The sequence below is a fragment of the Aphidius gifuensis genome, linkage group LG2, assembly GCF_014905175.1.
Source record: "Aphidius gifuensis isolate YNYX2018 linkage group LG2, ASM1490517v1, whole genome shotgun sequence".
NCBI classification, from domain to species: domain Eukaryota; kingdom Metazoa; phylum Arthropoda; class Insecta; order Hymenoptera; family Braconidae; genus Aphidius; species Aphidius gifuensis.
Window position 1 is genome coordinate 5,851,799 of NC_057789.1, and position 27,922 is coordinate 5,879,720.

At 27.1% G+C, this 27,922-nt stretch overlaps 1 protein-coding gene across 2 annotated transcripts in view; it reads right to left on the reverse strand.

The window, feature by feature from the left end:
• LOC122848667 (MOXD1 homolog 2) overlaps window positions 1-27,922 on the reverse strand; it is a 103,123-nt gene that overhangs the window by 3,634 nt on the left and 71,567 nt on the right. For both annotated transcript variants that reach the window (XM_044146893.1, XM_044146892.1), the window contains exons 3-8: window positions 17,175-17,324; window positions 4,637-4,831; window positions 2,931-3,017; window positions 1,835-2,017; window positions 673-1,125; window positions 401-594 (exon numbers count right to left, since the gene is read on the reverse strand). In XM_044146893.1, coding sequence (XP_044002828.1) covers window positions 401-594; window positions 673-1,125; window positions 1,835-2,017; window positions 2,931-3,017; window positions 4,637-4,831; window positions 17,175-17,324 — 1,262 coding nt within the window. The remainder of the gene's footprint in view (window positions 1-400; window positions 595-672; window positions 1,126-1,834; window positions 2,018-2,930; window positions 3,018-4,636; window positions 4,832-17,174; window positions 17,325-27,922) is intronic.

Here is a 27,922-nt window from a genome sequence, read left to right on the forward strand (position 1 = left end):
AGCATATATATATTTTTTAATGATGTTTAAGTATAAGGTTGTATACTATGTATGAATGTAATATAAAATTAAAACAGGATCTATTAATGCAGCCTGATTATTTCAATCAAAGTTACGCGTTAGTATTTGCCTGTGACGAGGGTCTTTAATAGGCAATATACAATCACCGTGAGATTGTAGGGGCCATTGCTAGACAACAGCAACAGCAACAACACCAACAACAACAACAACAGCTATCAGTATACATATATATAGGTATCTATAATACTTTGAAACAAATTTTATGAATTTCCTCTATCTATGTTTACACTATATTTGTCTATACATATACAAGTTGCTGTTAATAATGTGTTGGTAAGTTTGAAAGACGGAAGTTTAAAATTATTATTTTGAAACTTACTGCTTAAGCTTTTGAATTCCTAAACTTTGAAGAACGGTTGGTAATGATGGCAATGAGTAACAAAGTGACATTTCAATACGTGGATAGTAAAGTACTGATACTAAGCATGTTTCTTCTCTGGTTGTTAATCCTCCAAGTGTCATTGTTTGACGTGTTTCAGATGAATATGTACATTCAGCAATCAAGTGATCACCCTGTAATTAATTAATTAAAAGTTAATTAAATTTTTATTATTATAAATTAATAATAATGATAATTTATATTATACATACTGGATAAACTTTAACTGGTTTTTGTAATCTTCTGTATTCTTGATAATTTGGATCATAATTTGAGTCAGATGCAATTGGTGGTAATTCTTCACTGGCACGTATTTGACGTAGTCTTACTTTTCTTCCCAATTGATGTGTGTGCATTATAACAGCAAACATATTTACACCAGTATCTGGTATAGTTTGACTAGTACAATTTGTAACACAATGTCCCTCTGATACAACTTCTCTTTGTCCAGGTGGTATAATGTGACGCCAATTTGGATCAATACCAACACTCAGTATTCCAGCATCATGTGTACGTAGTTGATTTGTATATACAAGTCTCAAACCAGAACTGTCTGTTATAAAGTTGTCTAACAAAGGATTTGTATAGTGAGTTTCAAGCATATAATAACGTGGTCCTAATTCCGGATCAAGTGCATATCCAGCTTCTAGTGGATAATTAAAACCCTGTAATATGAAAAAATAAAAAATAAAAAATTAAATTAAATTATTTAATTAAAAATATTATTATTATCTTATTTATTTTAATATAATAATAGTTAATTAGAAATGTAAATTTTTAGTAAATGTTGAATATTAAAGTTTGATGATTTGGTGGAAAGAGACTTTTTGAAAATCTATATGAAGAAGAAGAAGAAGAATGAGGAGGATTTAGATAGGGAAACTATTGACGACGATGGTCGCCATCAACTTTATACTGTCTTCTGGATATAGCCCGGGAGCTCACGTTTCTGGCGACAGCCCAATTGTGGTTGGCTTTTGAGGCCATCGATGCTTTTCATTGGTATGCATTAGAGACGATCGCCAGGATTATTATACCAACCGTACTGGTGACTTTGGTAATATCGATTCAACGTTATAAAAAATAATAAAAAAAAAAAAATAAATTTCATGACAGTATTGCATCGTTCATTTTCATCTTGGACTGAAGCTATGAAAACAAATTTCCAAGATCACCTCATAGAATGCTTTTGATCGAACGATATTGTGATCCGTAAGAGGTCGAGATTGCTGACATATTTCTTTAGTTTTTTCTTAATACTTTTTTTATATAATAAAATAAAGTAATAAGAAAAAAAAGTAAATGAGAAAAATACTGGTGTATATAGGAAAAAATATTGCTTAAAGATAATTTAACATGTAAAAAATGACTTGCCTCGGATCCAAGACTCCAGGTTGCAGCAATTGATGTACATTGAAGTGACGGAGCGTCCGGTTGATAACAAACACTACCACTCATTTTTGATGCTTCTTCAAGGTCCAATTCTTTACCACGACACTCGTACAATGTCATATGATGAAGATATTGTTGGTTGCCTGGTTGAATTATTGGCTCATACTGCAAAAATATAAAACAAACAAAACTATAAGATTTTTCATACTTTATTTTATGATTTTACTTTTTAAATTTCATTATAACCCGTTATTTTTCATCTATAAAATTTTTTTACATGTGAACTCTTTATTTTTTCTTTTTTTTTTTTTTGTGAAATTTTAGATCTAACAATTTTCAAACATCTAATTTGACTGCATCGAAGAATGTGAAAAAAAAAAAATAAAAAATAATATATAATAAATCTGGATGCAGGATGGGACATTCAGTTATACGGAAATAAAATTTTATGATCCAGTTTTATTCGTTTGTTTTCTGATACTAGCCACAATTTTTTTTTTTGCTATTCTCTCTTTTCCTTTCTCACAAACACACACGGGCTATTGCAACAAACTCTTAGATCAATTTCTCTCTTTATATTATTATTATATTTTATTTATTTTATTTTCATTGTCCTCTTCTTCATTCTTTCCCAACAGACGAAAAAAATAAAATAAATATATATAATAATAAAAAATAAAAAATACGATGCAATTTCATTTGATAGTTGGGTCACGTACAATCGAGTTCACGATCCGGGTAGTTGGTGACTTTGGTAACGTAGCTAACTGAGAGTACTACTACCTAAAATTTTTATATTTTATTTTTTTCTCACTTGCCAAAGTATCTTTCGAACTTTGACGCGCCAAAGGTGGCAAACTTTTACCGCGTGAAAAACTTTTATACTAGTAGTTGTCACGCATGACAACTTTTACTGAGCATTTTTCATAAAAAAAATTATTTTATTCGTTTTTTTTTTTTTTACTTTTTTAACCCCCCAGCTATTCTTAAGTAACAAACTTTCTTGAAGGTTCTTATTTTTTTTCTTTACATATAATTTTTATTTTTTTTTTGTTATTTTATCATGATGATAAATTACCTTGATGACGTGATGCTTGCGATTAATGTTTGGCATCTGAACGACACGACACCAGAGTAATGTGTCTTGTTCCATTGGTAGTTTGACCTGGAAAAATAAAGCAAAATATAAAATAATTAGTTTAAGTGAAAAATTCAATAATAAAAATAGATAAAAAAAAAAAAATAATAATAACATTGTAATATGAAAAATAATAATAGTGATTCGTTTGATGCAGGATAACGATTGAAGATAAATACGTTATTTGTCAATCAGTTGAACCATTTTATTCAATCATCATGGGCCGCCCTCGCGTACAAATATCATTTCACGATCGTCGTTGCATTTCGATGTTTGTCTCTATATATGTGAGTGTAATAATATTGGTATGTACAAATATGTGTATGTGTCTCTTCAACGAGATGTTCACAGCACCGGAAAACCAAATATCGAAGCTAAAATTCAATTATCGGTTGAGCTGATTCCTCTGGTTTCTCTACCTTGTTTCCCTTTTTTTTTTTTTTCCCTCTTTCTCTCGATAATATAAAAATAATAAAAAAAAAAAAAATATCCAGAGGAAACAGAATAAAATATAACATACTAGATGATGAACTTTGAGATGTCTAATAAAATAAAAAACTTAAAAAAAATATATTTCCATGAAAAAAAGATGATAGCAGGTTAACAAAGGATCCAATGTTGAAAAGCTTCTTATTTTGTAAATAACTAATAAGATATTTCAACATTGTTAGTTGGTCGAAATGCGCAACAAAAATCCTTTGGTGGTATATGAAAATTGCAGTATCTATAATGAACCTTTTTTTAATTTAAAATTACAGTTGAATTTTCTGCTTCGTTTGCATTTTAATGACTGATAAATAAAGAAGAAAGCCTTTAGAGAAATAAATGAAAAAAAGAAAAAAAATATATTTAGACAAGTTGCTTATGAATAGAATTTATTTTTCTTTCTTAGTATTATTTTTTTTTTTTTTTTATTTGTCTGTATCTCAGTCTATATATACATGAGCAATATAATTTTTCAAAATTAAATAACAAAAAAAAATAATAAAAATAGAAACTCATAAATTCGTTAATAAAACAGAAGACAAAAATAAAAAAAAAAAAAATTTAAATTGCTTTGTTTAAACTTACAGACAATATTAATATTCGTTATTAATCTTTTGTTTGTTTTTAACACTGAAAATTTTCTCAAAGTCAAATACGCAAATATAACATTGTAAATTTTCTACAATCCTTACTTGTTCTACTTCAACAGTGTAAATGTCGTGTTACTTTGTCTATATATTTTATCTTTCACTGCTTTTCATTGTCATGGGAAAACCTTTGGCCAAGATTTATTCAACATGAATGAATAAATTTACATATTGTTAGCAATTTTCTATGATTTCGATGAAAATTACGTAAAATAAAAAATATATTCAACAACTAAAGACTTTAAATTTTGAATGAATGTAATATAAGGATGAGGCAAAACTCTTGTAAAGTCAATGGAAAATGAAGTTGCTTTCAATGTGCATATATTTTAAACTACCCTATACATCAACAAAGAATTTTTAAAAGTAATCTTAAACATTTTATATTCACAAAATAAAGAAAAAAAAAAAAATTACCATTTTTCATTGTAAATCAGTATTTAGCATAAATTTCTATCTACAATATATTTTTTTTTTAAATAAAAATTTATCATATTTTGCTTTTTTTCTTACCTGTTGATTTAGTACATCCCAAGTGTGAAGTGATGATTGAATCCCATGAATTGTTGGTTGTCGTTTTGGTGGTGAATCTCGTTGAACAAGATACAATGGACGTGATCCACGAACAGCTCCATGAGGTGGCAATAGACCAGCTGCTGATACTGGCTCTTCAACGTGATATTGCCAAACAATTTGTAATGTATCATTCTGTAAAAATAATTAATAAATTATTAATAAATAATTTATCTCTGCAGAGTATTCAGCTTTTTTTTTAAATATAAATTTAAAAAAATATAGAAAAATTTTTCTCATAAATTGATAAACCAATATAGAGGAAAATGTGAAAATCTAATCGTACAATTTCCATCTATGTGTCATGAATTTGTGTGTACATGTATTTTTTATATTTATCTATGTACTTGTATGGCTTTAATCTATATACATATATATAAAGCTATATGTAGTTATACCGGATACCAGGTCTTGGCATAGCTCCAGAATCTAGAAGACTGCATAAGTCATAAGAGTCAGAATTGGCAGAAACAGAAGGGTAAAATAAAGAGAAAAGAAAATAAAAAATTAAAAAAAAAAAACAAGCAGAAGAAGAAGAAGAAGAATAGAGGTTGAAAAAGGGAGTCGCCATCGTTCTTCAATTCAAATGAAATCAATGTTATTGATCCAACAAGTCATGGATAAATGAATAAGATATTAAATTTAAAACATATATTTCATTTGAACAATTAATTATGATTTCGATCATGACATGATTATTCATTGATAAACAAAATTAAGAAGATTTATTATTTTGAAATAAATTACAATTTGATAAGTTAAATTTATATATGTAAATACAAAGAGATATGGGATTATATCAATTTGAATAAAACATAATCAAAGTATAGAAACTAACTACTTCAAAGACACTCAGGATATATCCATAAAGGTAATATATGTGGTGACTAGAAAATTTATGTCCTTTGAGGTGGCTAGTATATTATGTATAACCTATACTTCATTAGAGCATGTAAGGGGATATATATAATACCGATAATATCTTAACTAATGGCCACATAACGAACACACTTTTATTATATAAATTTATTTGTATCAATATGATGATGATGATGATGATGATGATGATTCAACATGAAGTTTCATTGAATTGAAAAGTATTTGACATACGCATGAGTTTGTTTAAATGACATTTAAAGAGAGTAAAAAATAAAATTCAATGGTACAGAAACAATAGAATTTGATTGCAAGCATCTTTTGCTTCTGGGTATATATGGTAAATTTAGAGACAAATTTGCTGAATCGATTTAACCAAAAAAGGCAAGGACAGACACAAAGCAATGAAATTGAAATAATTCAAGAGAATAAGACAATGGTTGTAAAGTCAAATGATCGTAATTTTCTTGCAATGTCAGGATAGTAGTTAAGAAAATCATGATTTCATGTGATATTTCAATGTTATGACTACTTAACAGTAAAGCACTTGATGTTTTGTTTTATTTAACAATTTATATTTGTATTATATATATATAAATATAGAGTGAAAATTAATGTTATAATAAAAATTTAGACAAATGTAAATTTATAATTAGTAATTAATATAATTTAATATGTTAATTGATAATACAATTTTAATTATATATTCGTATATTTAAATTAAATGTCATTTAGTATTTATATTATTATTGTTGTTGTTGGTGTTGTTGTTGGTGTTTGATTTAATTATTTTAAAATTACATAGTATTCAAGATGACATGTATATATGTGATTGTATATATTTAGCTGAGGAAAGTTTGTCTATTTGAAAGCCTATGAACAAGCTTAGCATATGAATATGCAATAGACGTTTATTTTGGTCGGCAAAGACAATTATCTGACTTGTGTGAGTGACGTTATTGGCAAAGAGGGTCGATGTCTCATGAGATCTAAACGACCCAGTTTAACAATATATATATAAATACAATAAACATTATCAACATTTTACCAACACCATCAACATCAAACTAACAACGAACGTAACAATTTTCTAGACGTATCCAAACTATCCACTACTGAGTGTAAAATTTAAACTGACACGCTTTACTAGGATTCTCCAAAGTCTCTGATATCGTTTACAAAGTTTATATCTGTATACAACAAAACCAACAATTTCACGAGTCGTTTTAGTAAAATAACAATGTCTCACTATTTTATCTTTATCATACTATTGGTTAGTTATAGTTTCTATCTTCTTTATTTTATTGATTTTGTCTCAATTTAATTTCCTGAATTTCGTTATCCAAGTGGAAAATTCATGAACAAACATTTTCATTTAAAAATAATTGAATTGGTATATATGTAATAAATAAATGTCTAAATGTGTGCCACCCTATTCCGGTAACCAACATTATAATGAAAAAAGTTTTTTTTTTTTATAAAAAAAAAAAAAAAAATGCAAGGGTGCAGCTACTTATCAGTTGGTAACTATCAAAATCATTATTTTTTATTTTCCTATCCTTTATGGTTTCTCTCCTATCTCTTTGTATATATATATTTTTTTTGTTTTTTTTTATTTTTATTTCATGGTTCAACCCTCATCATATCAAACTGGACTGTATGGATACTTCTGATAGTTATCTGTTGATGGCAAAAGGGTTTGGCTGAAGCCACAACTTTACGTAAACTTGATAAAGAAAACTAATATTGAACATTCCCAAGTAGAATGTGCAAACTATATATATTTTTCTCATAACCATTTCACAGGCATTTCACAACTCTCTTGAGTACTACTAAAGCACTGGCTGTTTGAAGTTTTCAACAGTAAAATTGGTGTATGCGCGCACGATCAGTATTTTTTTTTAAATTTTTTTTCATATTCACTTTTAAAAAAGTAATTAAAGAGACCTTGGCTGTTGAAATGAGTACTTTTATATTTGAAAAACTTTGTAATTATCAACCTAATTTTAACGTTTACATTGTCTATATTAAATGCTTCAATTAAATTCATGATAAATACATTTTTAATATAATTAAAGTTGATAATAATTGCTTTGTCTTGATGCTAATATACATTTTTTTATTCTCCAAAGAAAAACTATTAATATATTTTTATTTTGATGATATTAATAGTCAATTATTTAAATAAAAGATAATATTATATTGTCACTATTGTAGTTTAAATTATTTGTGTAAATGGACAGTTGGATAATTATAGCTTTTTGTTGTTCTTGTTGTTGTTGCATTATATATGTGTCTTTTCACTTTGAACCCAAGAGGCTCTTGTTTATCTAATGCTCGATGGCCCTTGTTCATTTAATGCTCGATGGTCTGTGAATATTGGATTTCGCATAAACACGTGCTAGTGATGTATATGGTTGATACTTGGTAGATGAGTTTTATATAGATATATAATACAAAATATTATTGGCTAGTACACTTGAGTTAAATTGTGGTTGGTATAGCATTAGTTGGTCTGTTAATGCAATATGTCAAATCAATTCTCTTGGCTAACTTCATATATCTGTGCCAGTAAATTTTATCAGTGGTTTTCTCTTCTTGATTTTAAGCCAATATCATGACAACTTAATAGTCAAAGACATTAATAACATCGAGGATAATGGCTGGAAAAATTTTAACAAATAAAAAAATTTCAAAAAATAAACGTATATATTTTTTGTTAAAAAGAGATGTTCATTTTCTTTTTTGTTTTATTTTTTGTTGGCAATGTAGACGATATAGTAATTTTTGTAGACTTAAAAAAAAAAAAAATGTAAAAGATTTTGTCTGATCAAATATTTAAACTCATTCGTGAAAGATCACGCTCGTGCATGATACTCAACTGGGTGATGGGTTGGTTGTTCTCAACAATCCACCCATGTAACCATACAGTGTTCAAGATACGATATAAAATCTCATTCTCTTTTCGGATAACGAGTTTTCATCCCCGCGTGACTAACGACAGGTGTAGACTAAATTTTTCCTATTTTTTTTTTTTTTTTTCCTCGAATACGAGAGACTGAATTGAACTCGTTCACAATTCTGTTAATTTACTACGCGGCTTGGTTTTTTATTAGTTTATTTTTTTTTAATTTTTTTTTTCAACACCCTTTCCATTTTAGTATAACACTTTGAATTTAATAAATCCTTTCGAAACTCTATTACACATTTAGCATAGAAAAATTTATTGTAAATTTTTTACAATTTTTTTAGTTAACTCTATTCACATTTATATTTTTTTTTTATTACTAATAAATATTTTTTATATTTTAGACAATATAATAAAAAACGAAAATTAACAAAATGACCTTTTTAAAAAAAAAAACTAGTTATTTTTAAAAATATAAATTTTAAAGTTTAATTATATGTCTAAAAAATGTAAACGTTATATAATTTTATTTAATATTATTTGGCTTGATGTTTAACTGTACATTTTTTATCATTTATTTTTTTAAAAAAAAAAAAAATAATAAAAAATAATAATTTTCTCATCACAGAATTCTGAGATTGGATTGTTTTGTAAAAAACGAAAACGTCTCCAAGCATTTCTAATGCAACTACGGTAAAAAAATAAAATAACTCTTTGAGTAAAATGAAATTCTCTATTACTGGATACTAGTGAAGTTGCGTCCACAAAGAAAAAGTGGATTGTGTTAAGGGTGAAAAGGGAGTGAATGAGAAAAATAAAAAGAATAAAATAAAACGAGGCAAAGAAAAAAAAAAAATAATAATAATTTCATAGTGAAGAAGGTTGAAAAAAAGAGGGTGGCGGACGTTGGGTTATCTAACACGACTCACGAGCGTTATCTTAATGGCACTTATTGTCTTGACGTATAGCATCACTGGGCTCAACCCGTTTTTCCGGAAAAATCAGTAGTGTGGTGGTGAAACGTTCAAGACCAAGAAGTACATATTGAGTCTACTTGCTGTGTATTTTACCCTACACAAAATTCACCCACATGTGTTTCTCTATACATACATATTATTTCTAATTTGAGATTCTAACTGTAAACGTGCTTACGGATGTTAGGTCGTTATCGCATTTGACCAACATTACTTGGCTTGGTCACAATACACATATGCATTTATTTATAAATACATTACATGCAGGTATGCGTGTGTCCAGCACTGTCTATGTGCCAAGTCAAAACTCAATAAATTTAAACTAAAAAAAAAAAAAGTTGTAATCACGTTAAAGTAACTTCCCCCATACGATTAATAAATGTCAGTATATAAGGGCTGAAAATTAAAGAAAGAAAATAATTTTTTTTTCTACTCAATCAGCATTTTATATCTGACTGGATTAATTACTTACAAATTATTGAGATTAATAGCTGAAAAATTAACATTAAGGGTAAATAAATTGATTGATACATAAATAAAATAAAATTGATTATTTTTTTTTTAATAATAAATGTATATGGAAATTTTATTTTTGAATTTATATATGAAATATACGGAAATTGAAACGTGATTCATAATGTGATTGGCTTATTATATATATACATGTTGTTTTATATCATTCGTGATAAAAATAAAAAATTGGAATTGATATATATATATACGTATTATAAAAAAAAAAATGGAAGAGCCCGATATGGCCCATAAATTTAATATAGGAGTATGACGTAAACGAAGCAATTCAAAGGGTAGAAAAGTGTGAAGAGAATTTATTGTGTAGCGTATCATATTACTTGAAAGATCGACATTTTTTTATCCTATCTATGGGTGATGGAATATATAAAAAAAAATATAGGTATCAATATAAATATATAAAAAAATAAAAATATACTTTACTGGTCAACGGGTTGTCACAAATTTGAGTTATGAGCACTATTGACATTTTGGTGATGTATAAATATAAAAAAAAAAAACAAAAAGTCAAGCTAAATAAATGGAAAATGAAGTTTTAAATAAAAATAAAAAAATATTATAGTGAAATATTTATGTCAGTGTTATTTATATACAGTTTTGAGTACATTTATCAGCAATTTTTATAACAAGTATAAAAAATATAAATATATAAATAAAAAAAAAAAAATAATAAAGGCAAAAAAATAATTATAATTTAGACGATAATGCAAAAGTACTTTATATCTTTAAATTTTCAAAACTAAAAGGAGGATTTAAAATGGCTGACGATAAACGATTATCAGAAAGTTTAATCTTTTTTAAAACTGTTTTAAAAAGTATTGAGAGCTAAAAAAACAAAAAAAAGTAGGTAAAAGTAATAGTGTATACCACAAAAAAATATATCTATCTCTATTATCAATTTTTTTTTTTTAAACTTGACTGTGAGTTGTTTAAAATAAAAGTATTACATGCTGGATTTTACATTGGTTGTATTATAAATTCGTTTAAGTTGAATTTGCATTGACAACTTGTCAACCCTTTTAATGATTTTCTCAAGATTTTTATTTAAATATTAACGAGTAAAAAATTAATTAAATATATACAGAGAGGTATTTAAAAAAAAATAAGATTGAAAAATTCAAATACAAAATAATCACTTGAATTTTCAACATACCGACATCCTATCATCTGGTTATCAATATGCGCATAAGAAAGTCTAATTAAAACACGAAAAAATGTAATTAAAAAAAAAAATTAATTAAACGAGAAAATAAATTAATAATAAAAAAATAAAAAATCATTAATCTTCAATTTTTCCTACGAGTAATGAACGAATAAATTTATTTTCTATTCTAGAATTTAAAGAAAAAAAACGAAGGCAAATTTTCCAATCCAATTTCCAGAAGCTTTTCATGAACAAACCAAATAAAATTTCATAAAATGAAGAAAATGAAATTGGCCAAAGAAAAGAAAAAAAAAACCAGTAATAAAAATAAAAAGTAATAAAAAAAAATTAAAGTTTCAAGTAATAAGAAGAAAAGTGATTTTGGTGTGCATATCAGAAGACACCGTGGGAGAGTTGAATTGCATTTGATGACATCCCAGTAGTATAACGCGTGTCCGGATGTTCTTTTACGGCATTGGATCAACCAGGGAGTTTAGCTTGTCTCTAGTAACAGTGCTCACCTTGCTTCAGCATGTATATATATGCCAAGCAGGATCAAGGAAGCCACATCAAGTGATCCCCAAATGGTATAAGCGTCTCGTCTCTCTAATAAACTAGTAAACTACTGTCTATCCTATCTTCTGGATATCTATTTATATACATTCAACCTGCACTTATTTTTATCATTTTTTTTTTATTTTTACAAAATGTATATCTCGTTCTCTTACTCAACACTATATACTTGACTCGTAAAATGGGTAAAATTTAATCAAACTTTGCCTCTCGACTTGAGGCGATATCGCTGGTCCCAGTCAAGCGCATTGCCTTTCCACTCAACTCTTCTGCACCCAATCGCTTATGCAATACACGTGTACATGCATACATATATATATTATTCAACAAATTTTAGAATTGTTCTTTGAGTAAGGTTGCTATGAATAAAATACCTATGTATATTCATCACTGATTGATATATTATTTATGAATATAATATACTTTAAAGTTTTTCATTTACAACCACTGTGTATCACAAAGTTCAAATATAATTTTATATAAATTGAAATTTTCATATCATTATTATGATGCTGATAATTGTTTAACTCAAATTCGTGATTTTATATGGAAAATATATTATTGTTTGATATTATACAATATTAATTAAATACGTACTGATGATTTAATGAAAAACAAGTAAAGTTTTGTTAAATAAAAATAAATTAAATATAAAATGAATTTAACCACTTCAAGTGTTCGTTTCAAAGTGTAAAAAAGTTTTGTATGCTGTTTTAACAAAAAAAAAAAAAAAAATTTCCCCGGATAGTAAAACTCTAACTTTAAAGAAATAAAATTAAAAAAAAATGAAAATGAAAATACAACACAGTTATTCTGTGACAATAGAAACTCAGGGAATATAGCTTCGGGTGAAGAGTAAATTCCTCAAAGTAAACCCAAAGCTTCTGAAGTTTTTAGCCAGTTTATATGAAGAGAAGGGAAAAGTCGTAGAAAGTGCAACTTGTAATAATTTATATAAAAAAAAAAAATAATATATCATTAAACTAACACACAAGTTTGTTCCGCCTAATAAATAATAAGCTCTTTTTTTTTTTAATTTAAATGACATTTTCATATTGAGCTTTTTTTTTTTTTTTTTCATTTAAATATTTTATATTAATAAATTAAATATAAATGAATTTAATTACAAGCATAATATCAATGAAATGTGGCATTTCATTTCCTCAATCAGTGCTTTGCAATTAATATTAATAATATCTCATCAATCGTACCAATTACCGTGAACCACGAGAATTAATTTCATGCTATTGCATTACAGTTAGATAGAAATTAACTAACACGCATTGACAAACAATATATAACATATGTACATGTGATATTATATATTTTCACAAAATGAATCATTCAAAATACATATTATATATATACATTGAGATTTAACCTCTAAAGCCTAATTCAAAATTCGTTAGTCTAAATGTGCTGACAATTGATTTCATTGTTAATATGTATTAGGAAGATTTGTCGAACATCCGAAACACGTTATACAATTATAGACCATTGAAATTGATCGATTGACAATGACAACTTATCAGTACAATGTTAATATACCTTATTTAACATCTGATTATAAATTTAATGTTATATAATTGTTTGAAAAATAAATATGATTTTAAAATATAAAAAGCACAAGTGTTTTTTTTTTTTTTCTTTCTGCTTTCTTTTTTTTTTGATTGTTTATTTTTTGAAGGGAAACATTTCTGTGATAAAAATGTATAGTTAAATGCAATGTGACGTATGAGATTGCGTGTTTAAAAAGCTTTCGTTATACCAATCTGCAAGTTATTTCATTTTCAATGTTCGGAAGCTAGTACTTAGTTTACAAAACTTGACCTGTTCATCTGATAAAGACGTGTACATTTATCACGTGAATATATAAAGCCTTATGTTGTTCTATCTTATTCTTAACTCTACGATATCACTGATATACTCGAAAAGAAAAAAAAAAAAAAAAAATGTTAATCCTCAACCAGAATGAAAAATTATACAACAACACTGTTTAAGATTATAAATTCAGACAATGACGATTAACAGTTATGCATTAAACCAATCATCCTTAACAAACTGCTTAGTTTAACATACGCATTAATGATTAATCAACAATGTATCTATGAAACTTTGTGTATGCGTGTTTGTGCCTAATGAGCAACAAAGGGATATTCCAATGAGGGAGTGTTAATCAACTAAGTTTAATATATACATTCTTTGTTTTTTTTTCCAACATGAGTTAAAATCATAATTTACGAAAATTAACTTGAATGCATTTAACTGGTTTAATTAAAAGTCTACTAAAATAATAATGATTTCATTTCAGGAAATGAAGCTAGATATAGAAGAGGGATAGTGAAGAAAAAAAAATTAAAAAAGTCGGAAAATAAAAGATAGGTGAGACCTCCGAGAGTTATATAAATGAAAAATGTATGTGGGTAGATTGGTCGATATATTGTTCGTTACTGGATATATTAAGATTTATAAAAATAATAAAAAAAGGTTAATCTAAATGCATTATAAAAATTTATAAATATATGTAAAATACTGAAAATTATATAGCCAATTACAAAACTCTTGTCTTATTTTAATTTGACGAATGAAAATTGCCAATTTTCTTATGAGTGATTTTTGTTATAAATAATTCATTTTTATTTTTTATTTTTAAATCAATTTAATTTTGATTGCAAGATATCAAGCTTGATATATATATATATTTATTTATTAAAAATAATAATCTATTTTACGATGAAAAAAAAAAAAGTGAAGGAATTAAAAATAAAATTTTACTTTTTCTATTTACGTTGACTGATTTTTTTTTTTATTTGGTTTTATGCAATAAGATTAAATCTTCTGCATACCATAGACATATAAAAATAAATATATGTGTACAAATTCTTGGCTTGAAAACTCCTGTTATTATCTGTAGTGTCTTTTTGCTATCATCAATATTGACGAATCGACGAATTGTGAATTGCAATTGAGTATATCTTTTTTCAATTCAGATCAACCATAAAATATTTATTTTTTTTATATATATGTGATGAATCAAGAAGAGTTCAGAAGATCAAGTATACAACTCTTTATGTATATAAAGAATCAAGTGATCTAAGATTCGATTGGTTCCTCTTATTGCATGTGTATGAATAAGACAGTAAAACAAAGAAACTTTATAACCATCCGACAAAAAAAAAAAGTAAATAAATAAATAAAATGAGACAAAGAAAAGAGAAAGAGAATTTTGTATAAACATCTCAAGATGGTTGTATGCTTCATTTTCTGTTTCACTTTATATATATATTTTTTTTTTGATTTCAATCTCAAGTTACGCTTTTGCTCTTCTCTTGTACGTCAAAAACCACACTGACAAGAGAACCGATTGAATTCCTGAAGGACAGGATCTCTTATACCAATGACATCGTGAATTCATCGATTGTTTTTTAATGAAACTCAATATATATAAATAAACAAGTTGCTTGTTTTTTTTTAATTTATTTTTTCTTTTTCTTTCTCTTTTTATCTCAGTAAAATTCAGCTCAATTTAACATCAAGTATCGTGAGTGCAATGATTTGCATTTGCATTAGCAGGTGCGAGGATGACCGTCTTTGCCAGATCGACTTTGTCTCATTAGTCTCGTTACATTTATTTAACTATACACGATATACATATATATATATATCCATCAGACCTTTTAAATATTCTCAATGTAAATATATTTATATACACAATTTAGCAACAACACTGAGCTCGTTAAATTCATTACGTCATTACTATTCTGATCATTAATTACCATTGCTAAAAGAAACTTTCAATTGATCTTTGATGTATATATATACATTTATTTAAAGACAGAATAAAAAAAATTTATATACATATAAAAAAATTATTTTAATGTTGTCGATTAAAGTGTGAGATGCAATGTTGTAAAAAAATTAATAAAAGAGAAACAATAAAGAAATTTATAATGAAATAAAATTTGATAAATAAAAGTGAATTGTGAATTGTGGGAAGTGATGATGAAGAAGCCAACACACTGAAGGTTTCACGAATAAAGAAATAAACGAGCCATAACTGTAGTTAACGAATAAAACGAGGGAGGTAACATCGAGGAAACAGCAAATGGATATCATAACTTCATAACCGGTGTACACTCGTAAATGCAAATCGATCTCTTTCACAAACGATCCAATTTACCTACTATACTTAAATATATATATATATGTATATTATAGTAATAAACGTTGAGAAGCAACTAAAAGAAAATAATAAAAAATAAAAAAAAAATAGATAATTATTTTTAAGGATCTTATAGATCAAATGTTCGTATATCCGTTGGTTAACGATTTTTATTATTTTATATTTTTTTTTAAATAATATTATTCTTTTCTATACAGACGATCCCATGTATTTCTGCTAGGTGATCTATACATGCTTTAAGTCGAGCATTTTATATTTTTCTCTGCGTATATTTTTACGACATATAAAAAATAAAAAAATAAAAATTATACATGTAATATAAATATATTGTGCAGAAGAATATGAAAAAATAAAAAAATCGTTCAACTGTGTGACGGCTTGTCCCTCACAATGACGAGACAATTTACCTCGGAAAATGTAAAACTGTGGTTTTATCAGTTGTATATGATAAGAAAAAAAATATATACACTCACAAAGACATATGGCAACGAATAGATAAAGGTTTTAAAAGTTATAATAATAAATAAAATAGAAAACAGAAATTAATTCAGGTATATATGCAAAAGATTTTTCAATGTGACGTTGGAAAATTGGTTTGTCTAGCAAAGTATAATTTTGTGAAACGTTGCTCGCAGTATACTATTGTTTCATTTAAATTGAATAATATTTTAATATAATAATATAGTCTTTTTTGTTTATAATCGTTGTAAATTATATCTATTATTTTACAACTTAAATATTTTTCAGTTAAAATAATATCTATGTAAAATTAACGTTACCATTTGTAATCCCTACGGAGCTTTTTTTATTTTGTGGTTGTTAATACCATGGGATTTTTTTTAATATTTTATATTTTGCGATATATATATATAAAATATGCAAATGTCTATTTTTACTTTTTAACTTGTTTCATTCGTAATAATAATGTAATCGTGTCACGTATTTTATCTTGCATATAAATATAAACATTTTACTGCGAGTAAATTTACAGTTGGTTAGAGGGTTGTGTGTATATATATAGTGGTTGTAGATTGAGTCCAGAAAGTGGCCATTTAGTTGACCAAGAAGGATAGTTAAGTGGTAAGTTTTTCATGAAAAAAGATGAGCTAGAATAAATGAGCATATTTTTTGTTTCTTTCTATTTTTTTTTTTTTCATTATACTTGGTTTTTCATATATGAGTTATGGTGGATAAGAGTGTGTGGGATTATTTGTGTAAATACAAGTGTATTGTGAAGAGATATACATATTTTTTTTTTATGATAATATTATACAAGGCCAAAAACTTACCGTAATTTTAAGGTCCCGTGGATCGCACGTGTCATATTGACGGTAGAATCGTAATACTGTGTGAGTTTTATTTTCGTAACCCAACAGCAGGTGGTAGTCTTGACTTGAATCCATTTGTGGATCACGATTTGAATCCTTTACATGCCGATCCTGAAAAAGAATAATATAAAAAGGAAATCATTAATCACTTGTTGTCAAAATTGTGCAAAAAAAAGAAGAAATAATTTAATATTAAATACAAAATAAAAATTATAATAGTTTTTTATAATGTTGTTTTTTTTTTTTTTTTCGCTAAATTTATTTTTATTATCGTCTCATCATCGCATTAATGTGATTCTTACAAAATTTATTTGTGTTTATTCACAAATGAATATAAATTCACGCCTTTGTCGACACCATTAAAAGATAAATAATTTGTAAAGATATATATAAAAAAAAACTAGAAATATTATTTTTACTAAAATTAGAAATAAAAATAAAATTAATCATGAAAGTTTCACGTCATGTTTATATATGTTAGAGTGTAGAGTTCATCGGCATTCTTCTCCCGCGCTTCTCAGGCTTCTTTATTTTTCTCACTTTACATGTGTAAACCGTTGATGCAAAAGATATTTGAAAATAAAAAAAAAAAAAAAAAAGAACCGGTAAATGCCAAAAGACTCATATACTTGTAAGACTAAAAAATATATATTTTTATTTTTTATTTATATAAAAATATTGAGGGGACCGCGAAGCCCCGATTGTGGCAAGCCCAAAAGAAATTGATAGTCGTCTGTATATTCTTTTGAAGGGTCTCATTCTGTCTTTTTTACTCTTAAAAATTTTTCTCTCACTTTTCCGATTTAATATTTTTTTTATTATATTTTTTTTTTTTTTCAATCTCTTGTAAAGAGCATTCATCTGAAAATTCGATGAAAGCAATCAAAGCACCTGAGGTCTAAGAGAAAATAACCTTTTCGAGTGTCACACAACTATCGACTTTAAAAAAAGTTTAAAAATAATATTTTTATCAAAGTCAATTTAAAGTAAAAAATAAATCCGATAATATTAAAAAACCAACTTGAATTATAATTAATATCTTTAATTATAGAGTAATAAAAACCTTCAGCCACTTGTTTAATTGTTCAGATGTTTAATGACTATTATTTGCCAACTCGGAAATTATAATTAAATCGAAATTCACACACGCGATGTGTGTGACTATTATTTCTAAATGTAAATTGTTGATTTTTAAATTATACAAAGAAAACTGATTCAACTAAATATTCTCACTACATACATGTATAGTGTATGTGTGTGTGTGTGGTACTTTAGTTATTCAAAATTCTTGAGATTTGTTAGTCATGCAAATCAAAAAAAAATAATACTGTCATATATTTTTTTATTATTTATTCTATAAAGTGTAAAGAAGAATATTGAATAAAAAAAACTTGGCTGATTCATAAGTTTGGAATGTTGTTTAGAAATGAAAGACGAATAAAGTTGATGAATACTTGGAAGATCATGAGAAAGGATCTTGCATTTGAGGTGATAAATGTGCTCAACTAATTTTCCTCTTTAACCTATTTAACTTCTTGGTGGTTAGCCAGAGAGCATCCAAAAGATAACCCACGACAACAAAAAATCATATCTTTGTGTGAAATATAATCTAGTTTTCATATTTATATACTATTCTGAAACCCAAGTTTTTTATTATGTATATTTTAAAAAAATGAATGAAAACCCTTGCAAGAATAAGAAATTATCAGAGTATTTTGCTTAAAACCCATCAGTTGCACATACTATATATACATATAAGAGTTGGTCATAGTGGACTTTGAACTTTGACCGCCAGACTTTGCTGGAATTTCGAGAGAAACTCAGTCCCTCTTTCTCCTCTTTGTTCAGATCTCACACACGATATTGCAACGTGCGACGTTATGAACCCGAGAAGCCAAGTCAAATCATTGTTCTGCCTTGGAGGTAAAAAAAAAAAATATTAAAGTTATAAAAAACGAAACCATTTAAAAATAACCCCCTCAAAAGAAACTATATAATAATATAAAATATAAAATAAAAATTATACCTTGAAGGTAAAAAATAACAAAAAACAAGATAAAATAAAGAAAGCAATAAAATAAAATAATACGAAATCGTCCCTTTTGGTCGTCGACGGATTCGAGTCATAAATTGCATTTCTCCCTCTTGTTTTTTATTTTTCAAATTATTATATATAGGTATATATATGTGACCACTTGTCGAATCTTCCCTCTACTCTTTGCACCTCTTTGGCAGCCACCCGATTGAAAACAATTGAGAACGGCATGTAGCATGCCGCCTTCAAGTTATTATCACGAACGCACGCGATAGTTTCACACCAAACTCGACAAAAGAATATGTGAGTGAAAAAAAGAGTAAATATATATATATATGTATATACATGAGGCTAAATAAAAGTAACAAAAATAATTTATTTTTTTCACGATGATCTTTGCAGCAGTATTTTATTTGTGCGACAAAAAAATTAAAATTAAAATTAAAAAAAAAAAAAAAAGCTCTCCTACATCAAACTTTTTAACTTTATACTGTATTTTTAAAAAAATGTTAAAAAATCAAGCAAGCTTTACCAAGCGAGATTATTAAATATATATAATATAAAAGATGACGGACATATAAACATGAAAATCATCAAGAGTTTGTCCTGCATTGTGACCACATAAATAACTCTTGGGCATAATTGTTTTGCATTTAATTATGTTGGCGACACGTACGTGCTCCGGTAACACAAGAGCCGGCATACATATATATATACAAGTGGTGGTTTAACAGTCTAGTCTAAATGGAAACCCTGAAACCGTGTCGTTGCACACTCAACATACATTACACAACACATATACACCTGTATATAATAACTACAATATAAATATAATATTTAATTTAATCTTCAAATCGTATAGTTCAAATTATGTATTTTTAACATGTTAAAAAATATATATAAAAATAAATAAACCGCACGCATGTAAAATAAAATAAAATGTAAATTAATTAAAATACATTTTTTTCTTTGGCTAATTTTTAATTTTAATTTTTTTTTTGCATTAGCCTTTTTGACTTTTATTGTACAAATGGTTGCGTACATTGTATCCAGACATATTGAAATAACGGAGAGGGATGCGGGGAAAATATATATATATATATTTGAGAGGTATAACTAAAATACGATTGTATATTCGATTCAGCGCGCCGAGGCAATTATACCAATTACCACCGTCGTTCGCCACAACAATTGATTCTCATTCACATTTTCAATGCACATCCCTATTTTATACCCACTTCCCCTTCACCCTTTTCTCCCCTTTTTTTGCATATATATTTTCTCTCGACTACGTACCAAACAAACGCGGCAAACTTCATAGATGTCTCGTATTCATTCTTCACCATATAACATTTAACCAATGCATTTATATATATACGTACGAAAAAAATGAAAAAAAAAAAAAAAAAATACAAATATATAATACGATGCAAATGTACACTGGTCTCGTCGTTTATCTAAAAGAGCATTCAGTGTCCAAAGAAAGCCAAGAATAATCGTCTGTTTGTTCAAAAATAAATACACCATTGGAATTATTTTGAAAAAAAATATAAAAAACATTTTTACATTTAAATGTTTAAAAAATAAATAAATACATTTACTAAATATTTTATTATGCAGCTATTATCACATTCTATCTGAATTATTTCTCTATTTTTTTTATTTTTTTCTTATGGCAATATAAAATAACACGATGTAGCTGATAAATAAGTTGATGGAATTTCATAAATTAAATATAATCTCAGCTTGTATTGAGGATACTTGATTTAATAATAATTTGTATAGAAAGAAATTTTATAAAGATCGATGAAATATAATACATAAAATATTTCATGTATTTTGATTATTTTATGCTGACATTAAAATACAAAATATATATTAAATTAATTATAATAATAAATATTATATATATAGTTATTCAACATATATTTTCATGTACCGTTTTACGAACCTGCTGAATCATAAAATTAATATTTGATAATGATAACGGTCTGCGACAAGTATACCAAGTTGCAAGTGGTATGTGTTTGTGTCACCTATCCACCCTACAACTTTTGCACCATCATGATGCACACACGAAGTATATACTGATGCATCGACACGCGACACGCCATCAAAAATATACTGGATTATATATTTTATTCAACACAAACTCAATGTTAAATTGGTGAGTTAAATGTGCCTTGTTTATATATTTGTTGGTATGTATGTTTAAAACAGAGAGCCGACAACGAGTCGCCTCAAAATTGCTTCTCTCTATATTAATAAATTTACACAAACACAATAACGTAAAATAATAATTTTCATTTTATAACATAAATAATCAAAAAGGCGTAAAATTTGGGTATTATTAATATCATTGTTCACATATAACCAAGTGTTTTTATATGATATTCACTGAATTTATAATATACAGTTAAAAATAAATTTAAAAATGAATTTTTCTTTTTTTGCATATACTTAAAAATATATATACAGGGGTGTCGCGACGCCGGCGAGGTAATAGATGGCGAACAGAAGGGAAGAGAAAAGTCCGATAGAAAAAAAACGAGGTGAAATGGAAGGGTCATATATAGAGAATTGTAATCCGTTTGCCCTCTCGTGACAATGTACCTACTACATTCGATATTCGCTGTGGGATATCAATAATTTATTTTTCTTTCCGCGAGGTCCAAACGACTGTGGAATAATCGAGGATAAAAAAAATATAAATAAATAAACTAACAAAAAAATGTGCAGCAATGTTGGTAGAAATATACCTGCATTCACTGCAGTGTGTGTTTCTCATGTGATATTTTTTTTATTTTTTATTTTTTTTTTAATATCTTTATCTCACTTTTCGTTACCACACAGTGCATATATTCAAAGTTTGGAGACACTTTAAAATCGATATTTACCACTGAATACAATAGTATCAAGAGACAAAAAAAAAAAAAATGCACAAGATTTATTGTGCTTTCTTTCATCCTGCACATATTTATTAAACACACTTTTGATATTATTTCTGATTGAACTATAAATAAATTTAGATTTGTTTTTTTTATTTTTTTCTTTCATCATTGTGCTTGATAATGTTTATATTACCATTTATTATCATCACCTTTTTATTATTATTATTATCATTTGCTTTTTTTTTTTTTTAAATAATGCATTAATCATATTAAAAAATTGCATTTGTAAGACGATATAATATATTGATAACATGCAAATATATTTATATTTGTATATTATATTAATCGAATAAAGATGTGATCGAAAAAGTTGAAAATCTGGTTTTATATCATGGCAGATTGGTTGGTTACATCTGGATTATAATATATATGCATGTGTATTTAATATTAACAACAAAGACACGACGATAGCAGGGCACACGACTTGATTCAAAGATCTTTTTGGTGTTTGTTAAACTTGGTCCCTCCCTGCAGTGAGTAAATGCATACAAGAAGAAAAGAGAGTTGAGTAATGTTAAGAGTAACGAAGAAAAAGATAAACAAAGTACAAGGGCATTTCTCCACGTCTGTTCCTTATCGTTTGTTGGTTGCATACCACCATGGATCTTGTTGAACGAGGATCTACCAGAAGTAGTGTGGTGGTACAGCTTCTGTGGATGCGCTGTGGTTTTGTTTCTCTGTACCACCATCAGGTTTGCTCTCATATACATATAGGTATAACGAGATATATATGAGACGTGTGGACAAAAAGACGATAAAAAAAAATAAAAAATAATCTGCAGGAGTTTTTATACTATATGTACGTACATATATTTAAAACATTATACTGGGCAGAGAAGTGCACATTCCTATATGACCTCGCGTGACGCTCCCGGTACGTGTCCACCTTATTCGGCACTTGTGTTACTTAAAATATATATATAAATTTAAAAGTCATGGGATGCACCCATTTAATCTAAAAATTATTGGCTTTTGGCCAGTCTTTTCTTTATGACTATATATAAATTTAATTAATTAATTTTTATATTTTTTTCAATATAAATAAATTAAATATATATTTCATAATTATTTAATATAAAATATACAAGTTAAATAAAATTCAAATAAATATTTAATTTTGACTTTATCAGAATTTAAGTCAATTAAATAAATTAATTATTGTCATAAATAAAATTCAATTATATATATATGAAGAAAAAAAATGAAAAAAAAAAATTATAAAATATATAATCACTTAAATAATATCAATACCAGATGTTATTATTCGTAATCATATTTTTAAATATGATAAAATCTTGAATAAAATATAATTTTTTTTTTATTTTTAAATATATATATATTCTTGTTTTATCAGCATATAATTGAACCCTTGGAATCATAAATTATAATATTATCAATGCTCAATATCTCAAAACGTTTTTGCTTTAATTGGCACCCTAAAATCTCACATGGTACATATTATATGATAAAGTCTTCTACACGATTTTCAACCCTCTTATTCCTTTTAGCTACCTAGGCATGTTTTCCAAGTATATTATACATACATATATATATATCCCATAGGTTCATCGTCTCAACTGAAAGTGGAACATTGTCTGTGAGACAGTTTTATCGCTGTAGCTTTGCTTGTAATGTCCGCATGGGGATCGTTCACCATCGTGATGTTAAAAGTACAACACTCTCATATACTCATACATACACTTACACTCACATATCAAACCATGAAAATATATATATGTATAAACGACACTGTTAGCCGTAGGCAGACTCGAGGAACTACCGAATATGAATGGCCTTGGTTGGAACAATAAATCTATATTACCTTGCCATATATATCTGGATGTAATATATAAATATATATATATATAATATATGTAGATTGGCATAAATTTGAGAGAATCTCGTGACTATAAAATAAGCTGTGTAGAAATATCGATCTGATAAATTTCAATTGGCCAACTGTTTCCCAATTAAATTAAAATTACCAATAATTTGTAATTTAACATTCATCTTGTTTTTTTTTATTTTTTTTAATTTTATCTTGCTTCTTTCTCATACGATATTTATTTTATCTGATAATTGAAGAACTATAAAAATTGCAACATTTAAACTAAATGAGAAAAAGTAAGTTTTTTTATTTTTAGATGAGACAAGAATTCATTGATGAAGTAATGATGTGAGAGAGATAAATGAAAATAAAAAGTATATGAAAAAAAAGTAAAGTATATATCCCTCGATTTCGTCTGAGCAATTACTCAAGTTCAAAGTTTAAACTCCCTGGCTTCCCTTTCCGTGTTTCATGGATATATTTTCGCGCAGTGTGAGGCTATACTATCGTGTACATTGCATCAAAGTTTTCTCAAGTTTTGATCTCATACTAGCCATACAGTATAGGAGAGGACTACGTAGTACGATTCAAGAACACACCAGTATAAAAGCAGCAAGCATCTATCCCGATGAGTTTTTCTTGACCCCCGGGATATATACTGCTCAGGGGGTTTTATGCCCAATGGGAATATCTACTCACGAAACTGTGCATGTGTACGAGAGTTTGTTGAAGAAAGTGTTCATATATATTTACTGATGATATTGCACCCCTTACATATACACATATAAGAAAAATAAAAAAATGAAAAATTTATTAGTTTATCGTATATAAGAATCCACGAGTGATATATATATATATTATGTGTTTATCTATTATATATATAATAAAGTAGAATATCTAGTCTGCAATGCGACTCGAGACTTGGACGTCTCCAATGGTGTGCTTCAAGAGCTTTTCTTACAAAAAAAAAAAAAAAAAAATCCATGAATGTACAGAACGATGTATGAATATACTCCATATTTATGTCGCGTTTATATATATACAGGTATGTATTATCCGCGGGTTGAAGGAAAGAAAAAAAAAAGCAAGATCAAAAAAATATATATCAGAAAAGCGAGAGATCTCTGAAGAAAAAAAATAAAAAAAAATATATGAAAAAGATTTCACAAAGTCAAAGTTCATCGACGATAAAGACGGCGACGAGTTTCGAAATAAATATATAGATATCTCGTATATATATATTCGCAGACAGAACTTTTCGTCTAGATCCCTAATTCATTCCTAATTCCCCAGCGAAAGTAAGAAAAAGTCGAATGAAACTCACCACCGCGACTGAAAGGCTTGCTCAGAAAAATGACAGATAAAAAAAAAGGTAGACCAAAAGAAAAAGAAAAAACTAGGAATAATAAAAAAAAAGAAAAAGAAAAAAGAATGTATATAAAATGTGTGGCTGAAAAAAAAAAAATACCCTCTGCTTCGAGGCATTGAAAAATCTCAAAGTCGTCCCCAATTTTACCCTTACTCTTTTCTCTTTTTTTTTTTATTCTGTATTGCTGAACTATATATATGTGTAAGCACATGCTACGATTTTTTATTTCTCTTTAAAACCCTCAATTTATTTATTTTCTCATTTAGATCCCTCAGTTTCGAATACCACCCACATCAGATAATATTTAAATTAATGATAAACATTTATATGAACGTTTTGTTATATACAGGGAGCATATTTAAATCATTGTAAAGATTATGAATTCAGAGGGCCAGACGACGAGCTGGATCATCATGCGGCTATTGTATGATGGCCCACTCATCTCCATAACGGGTCCTATTTTTTTTCTTTTTTTTTTCCTCTTTTATTCTACACTGGACAAGTCTTGTACACTAATATATAACTATACATATATTTACTTTACTAGCCAGTGTCCAAAACTCATTGTGCCAAGTCCTCACCCATATATTTATCATTTTGAATTTTAACTTTCTCATTTAAACTATCAAACACACATATAACACTGGTATTTTCTCATTTTTTTTTTTCTTTTTTTTACAAGTGATTCATTCTTTTTTTTGTCTTCTATACTTCAGTCAGTTACATTGTTTTTTTTCTTTATGTACCCTACACACTCTCACTATATTCTTTGATTTTTTTATTATTCTTTTATTGCTTCTTTTTTATTTTCTATACAGTTGCTCGAGTAGCTTCATACCGCCTACCAATGGTCGCACTCAGAGTACCTCCTTTTCTGCTACTGCACACATTCTATGCAGTAGCCAAGATATTTTATTTTATTTTATTTTTTCGATTTTTCTTTACTATCTTTGTTTTATACTTGTTGTTTTTTTTTTTTTTTTGTCGGCCTTTATACACCACCAAGTTAAATTCAACTCGATTCGATTTTCGATTGTTTTCTTTCCGTCTTAAATTGACCAAATAAACCCAACTTGGTTTTTGGCCGGCATGTGGAATCGAAAACGACGACATTAATCGTGACTGTCGAAATAAAAATGGTAAGATCCTATCGTATATATGCTGGACTAAAACACCTGATTTTTTTATTCTTATTTTTTCAATACGTATATATAAAGAGTACTGAATTTTTAATAATAAAAAAAAAAACAAAAATAATTGTCATATTGTGACAAATTATTATGACGGTTTCAAGTATAAATATATAATATATTTTTATTTTTAAATTCAATTTTCATAAGTGACGAGACATGTTTGCATGTGAGATTAGATTTATCCAGAGTGATACAAAGATAGGACAGAAATAAAAAATTTAAAATAAAATAGATGGGACATATGCTAGATATATCTTCCGGAAATTGGAGGTAAATGGAAGAAAAAAAAAAAAAAATACACAAAAAATAAATATAAAAAAGATAATAAAAAAATAAGTGTTTAAAGGCTAAAACAAAAATTTGTGCTATGAAATTTGAGAAGTGTGAAGAGGATAAAAACTAGAAAAAAGTCAGATAGATTGTGAAGGTATAAGAGAGTGCTGACTGATCCCGTACAACGATAACACATTGCCGGTCGAAAAAATTCGATAGAACCAGCGAATAAAATTGATGAGCCTGTTACAGTCTGACGCCCATGAAAACACTAAATGAATTCAACACCTTGACGTGTCTATACGTATATAAATTCTCTCGCATAATAACAATACCCAAAAACTAGTTTTTTTTTTTTGTTCTGTTTCCTCAATCTATTTATTTTTTATTTTTTTACACCACGTGTATGTGTATTGGATTTCGTAATGATACATAAAAATCTAAAATGTATGTGCATGTATACTGAGAAGAATCAAAATCAAGCAAGCATATATACACCACTACTTTTATGGTGTGTCTTAAAAATTATAGTGGTCGAACTTGATAGACACAGTCTACTACTATATCTCGTAAAATCTTTTTTTTACGATCCAACTTTCACGTTCTGAAATTGACATTTTTTTTTTTTTTTTTTCATAGATCTAATTTTATTCAATTCAGTGGACCTAGTGCTAAAGAAATAAAAATCAGAATAAAAAAAATAAAATAAATTATCTACTGTAAAATACCTTGGGAGTAGTAGATTATTATTGAGAGAAAGTCTATTTTTTATGGATGCATTTTGATGATAAATTGATAGATGAATACGTATGTCGTTGGGTGACACAGGAAAGAATAAAAATAGACATCAAAAAATAAAAAAATAGAGAGATAGTGCGTTGGACATTCAAGCGTAAATTGGAAACCCTCTAAAAATATGTCGTACGAGTAATAAAATTCTTCAAAGCAAAGTATTTTTAACAAGTTAAATTGGTTTGATGTGTTATTTTATTTATATTTATCTCTTTATATATTTTTTTAATATTTTAAGTCAATTTAAAGAGATACATAATTTAAGTAT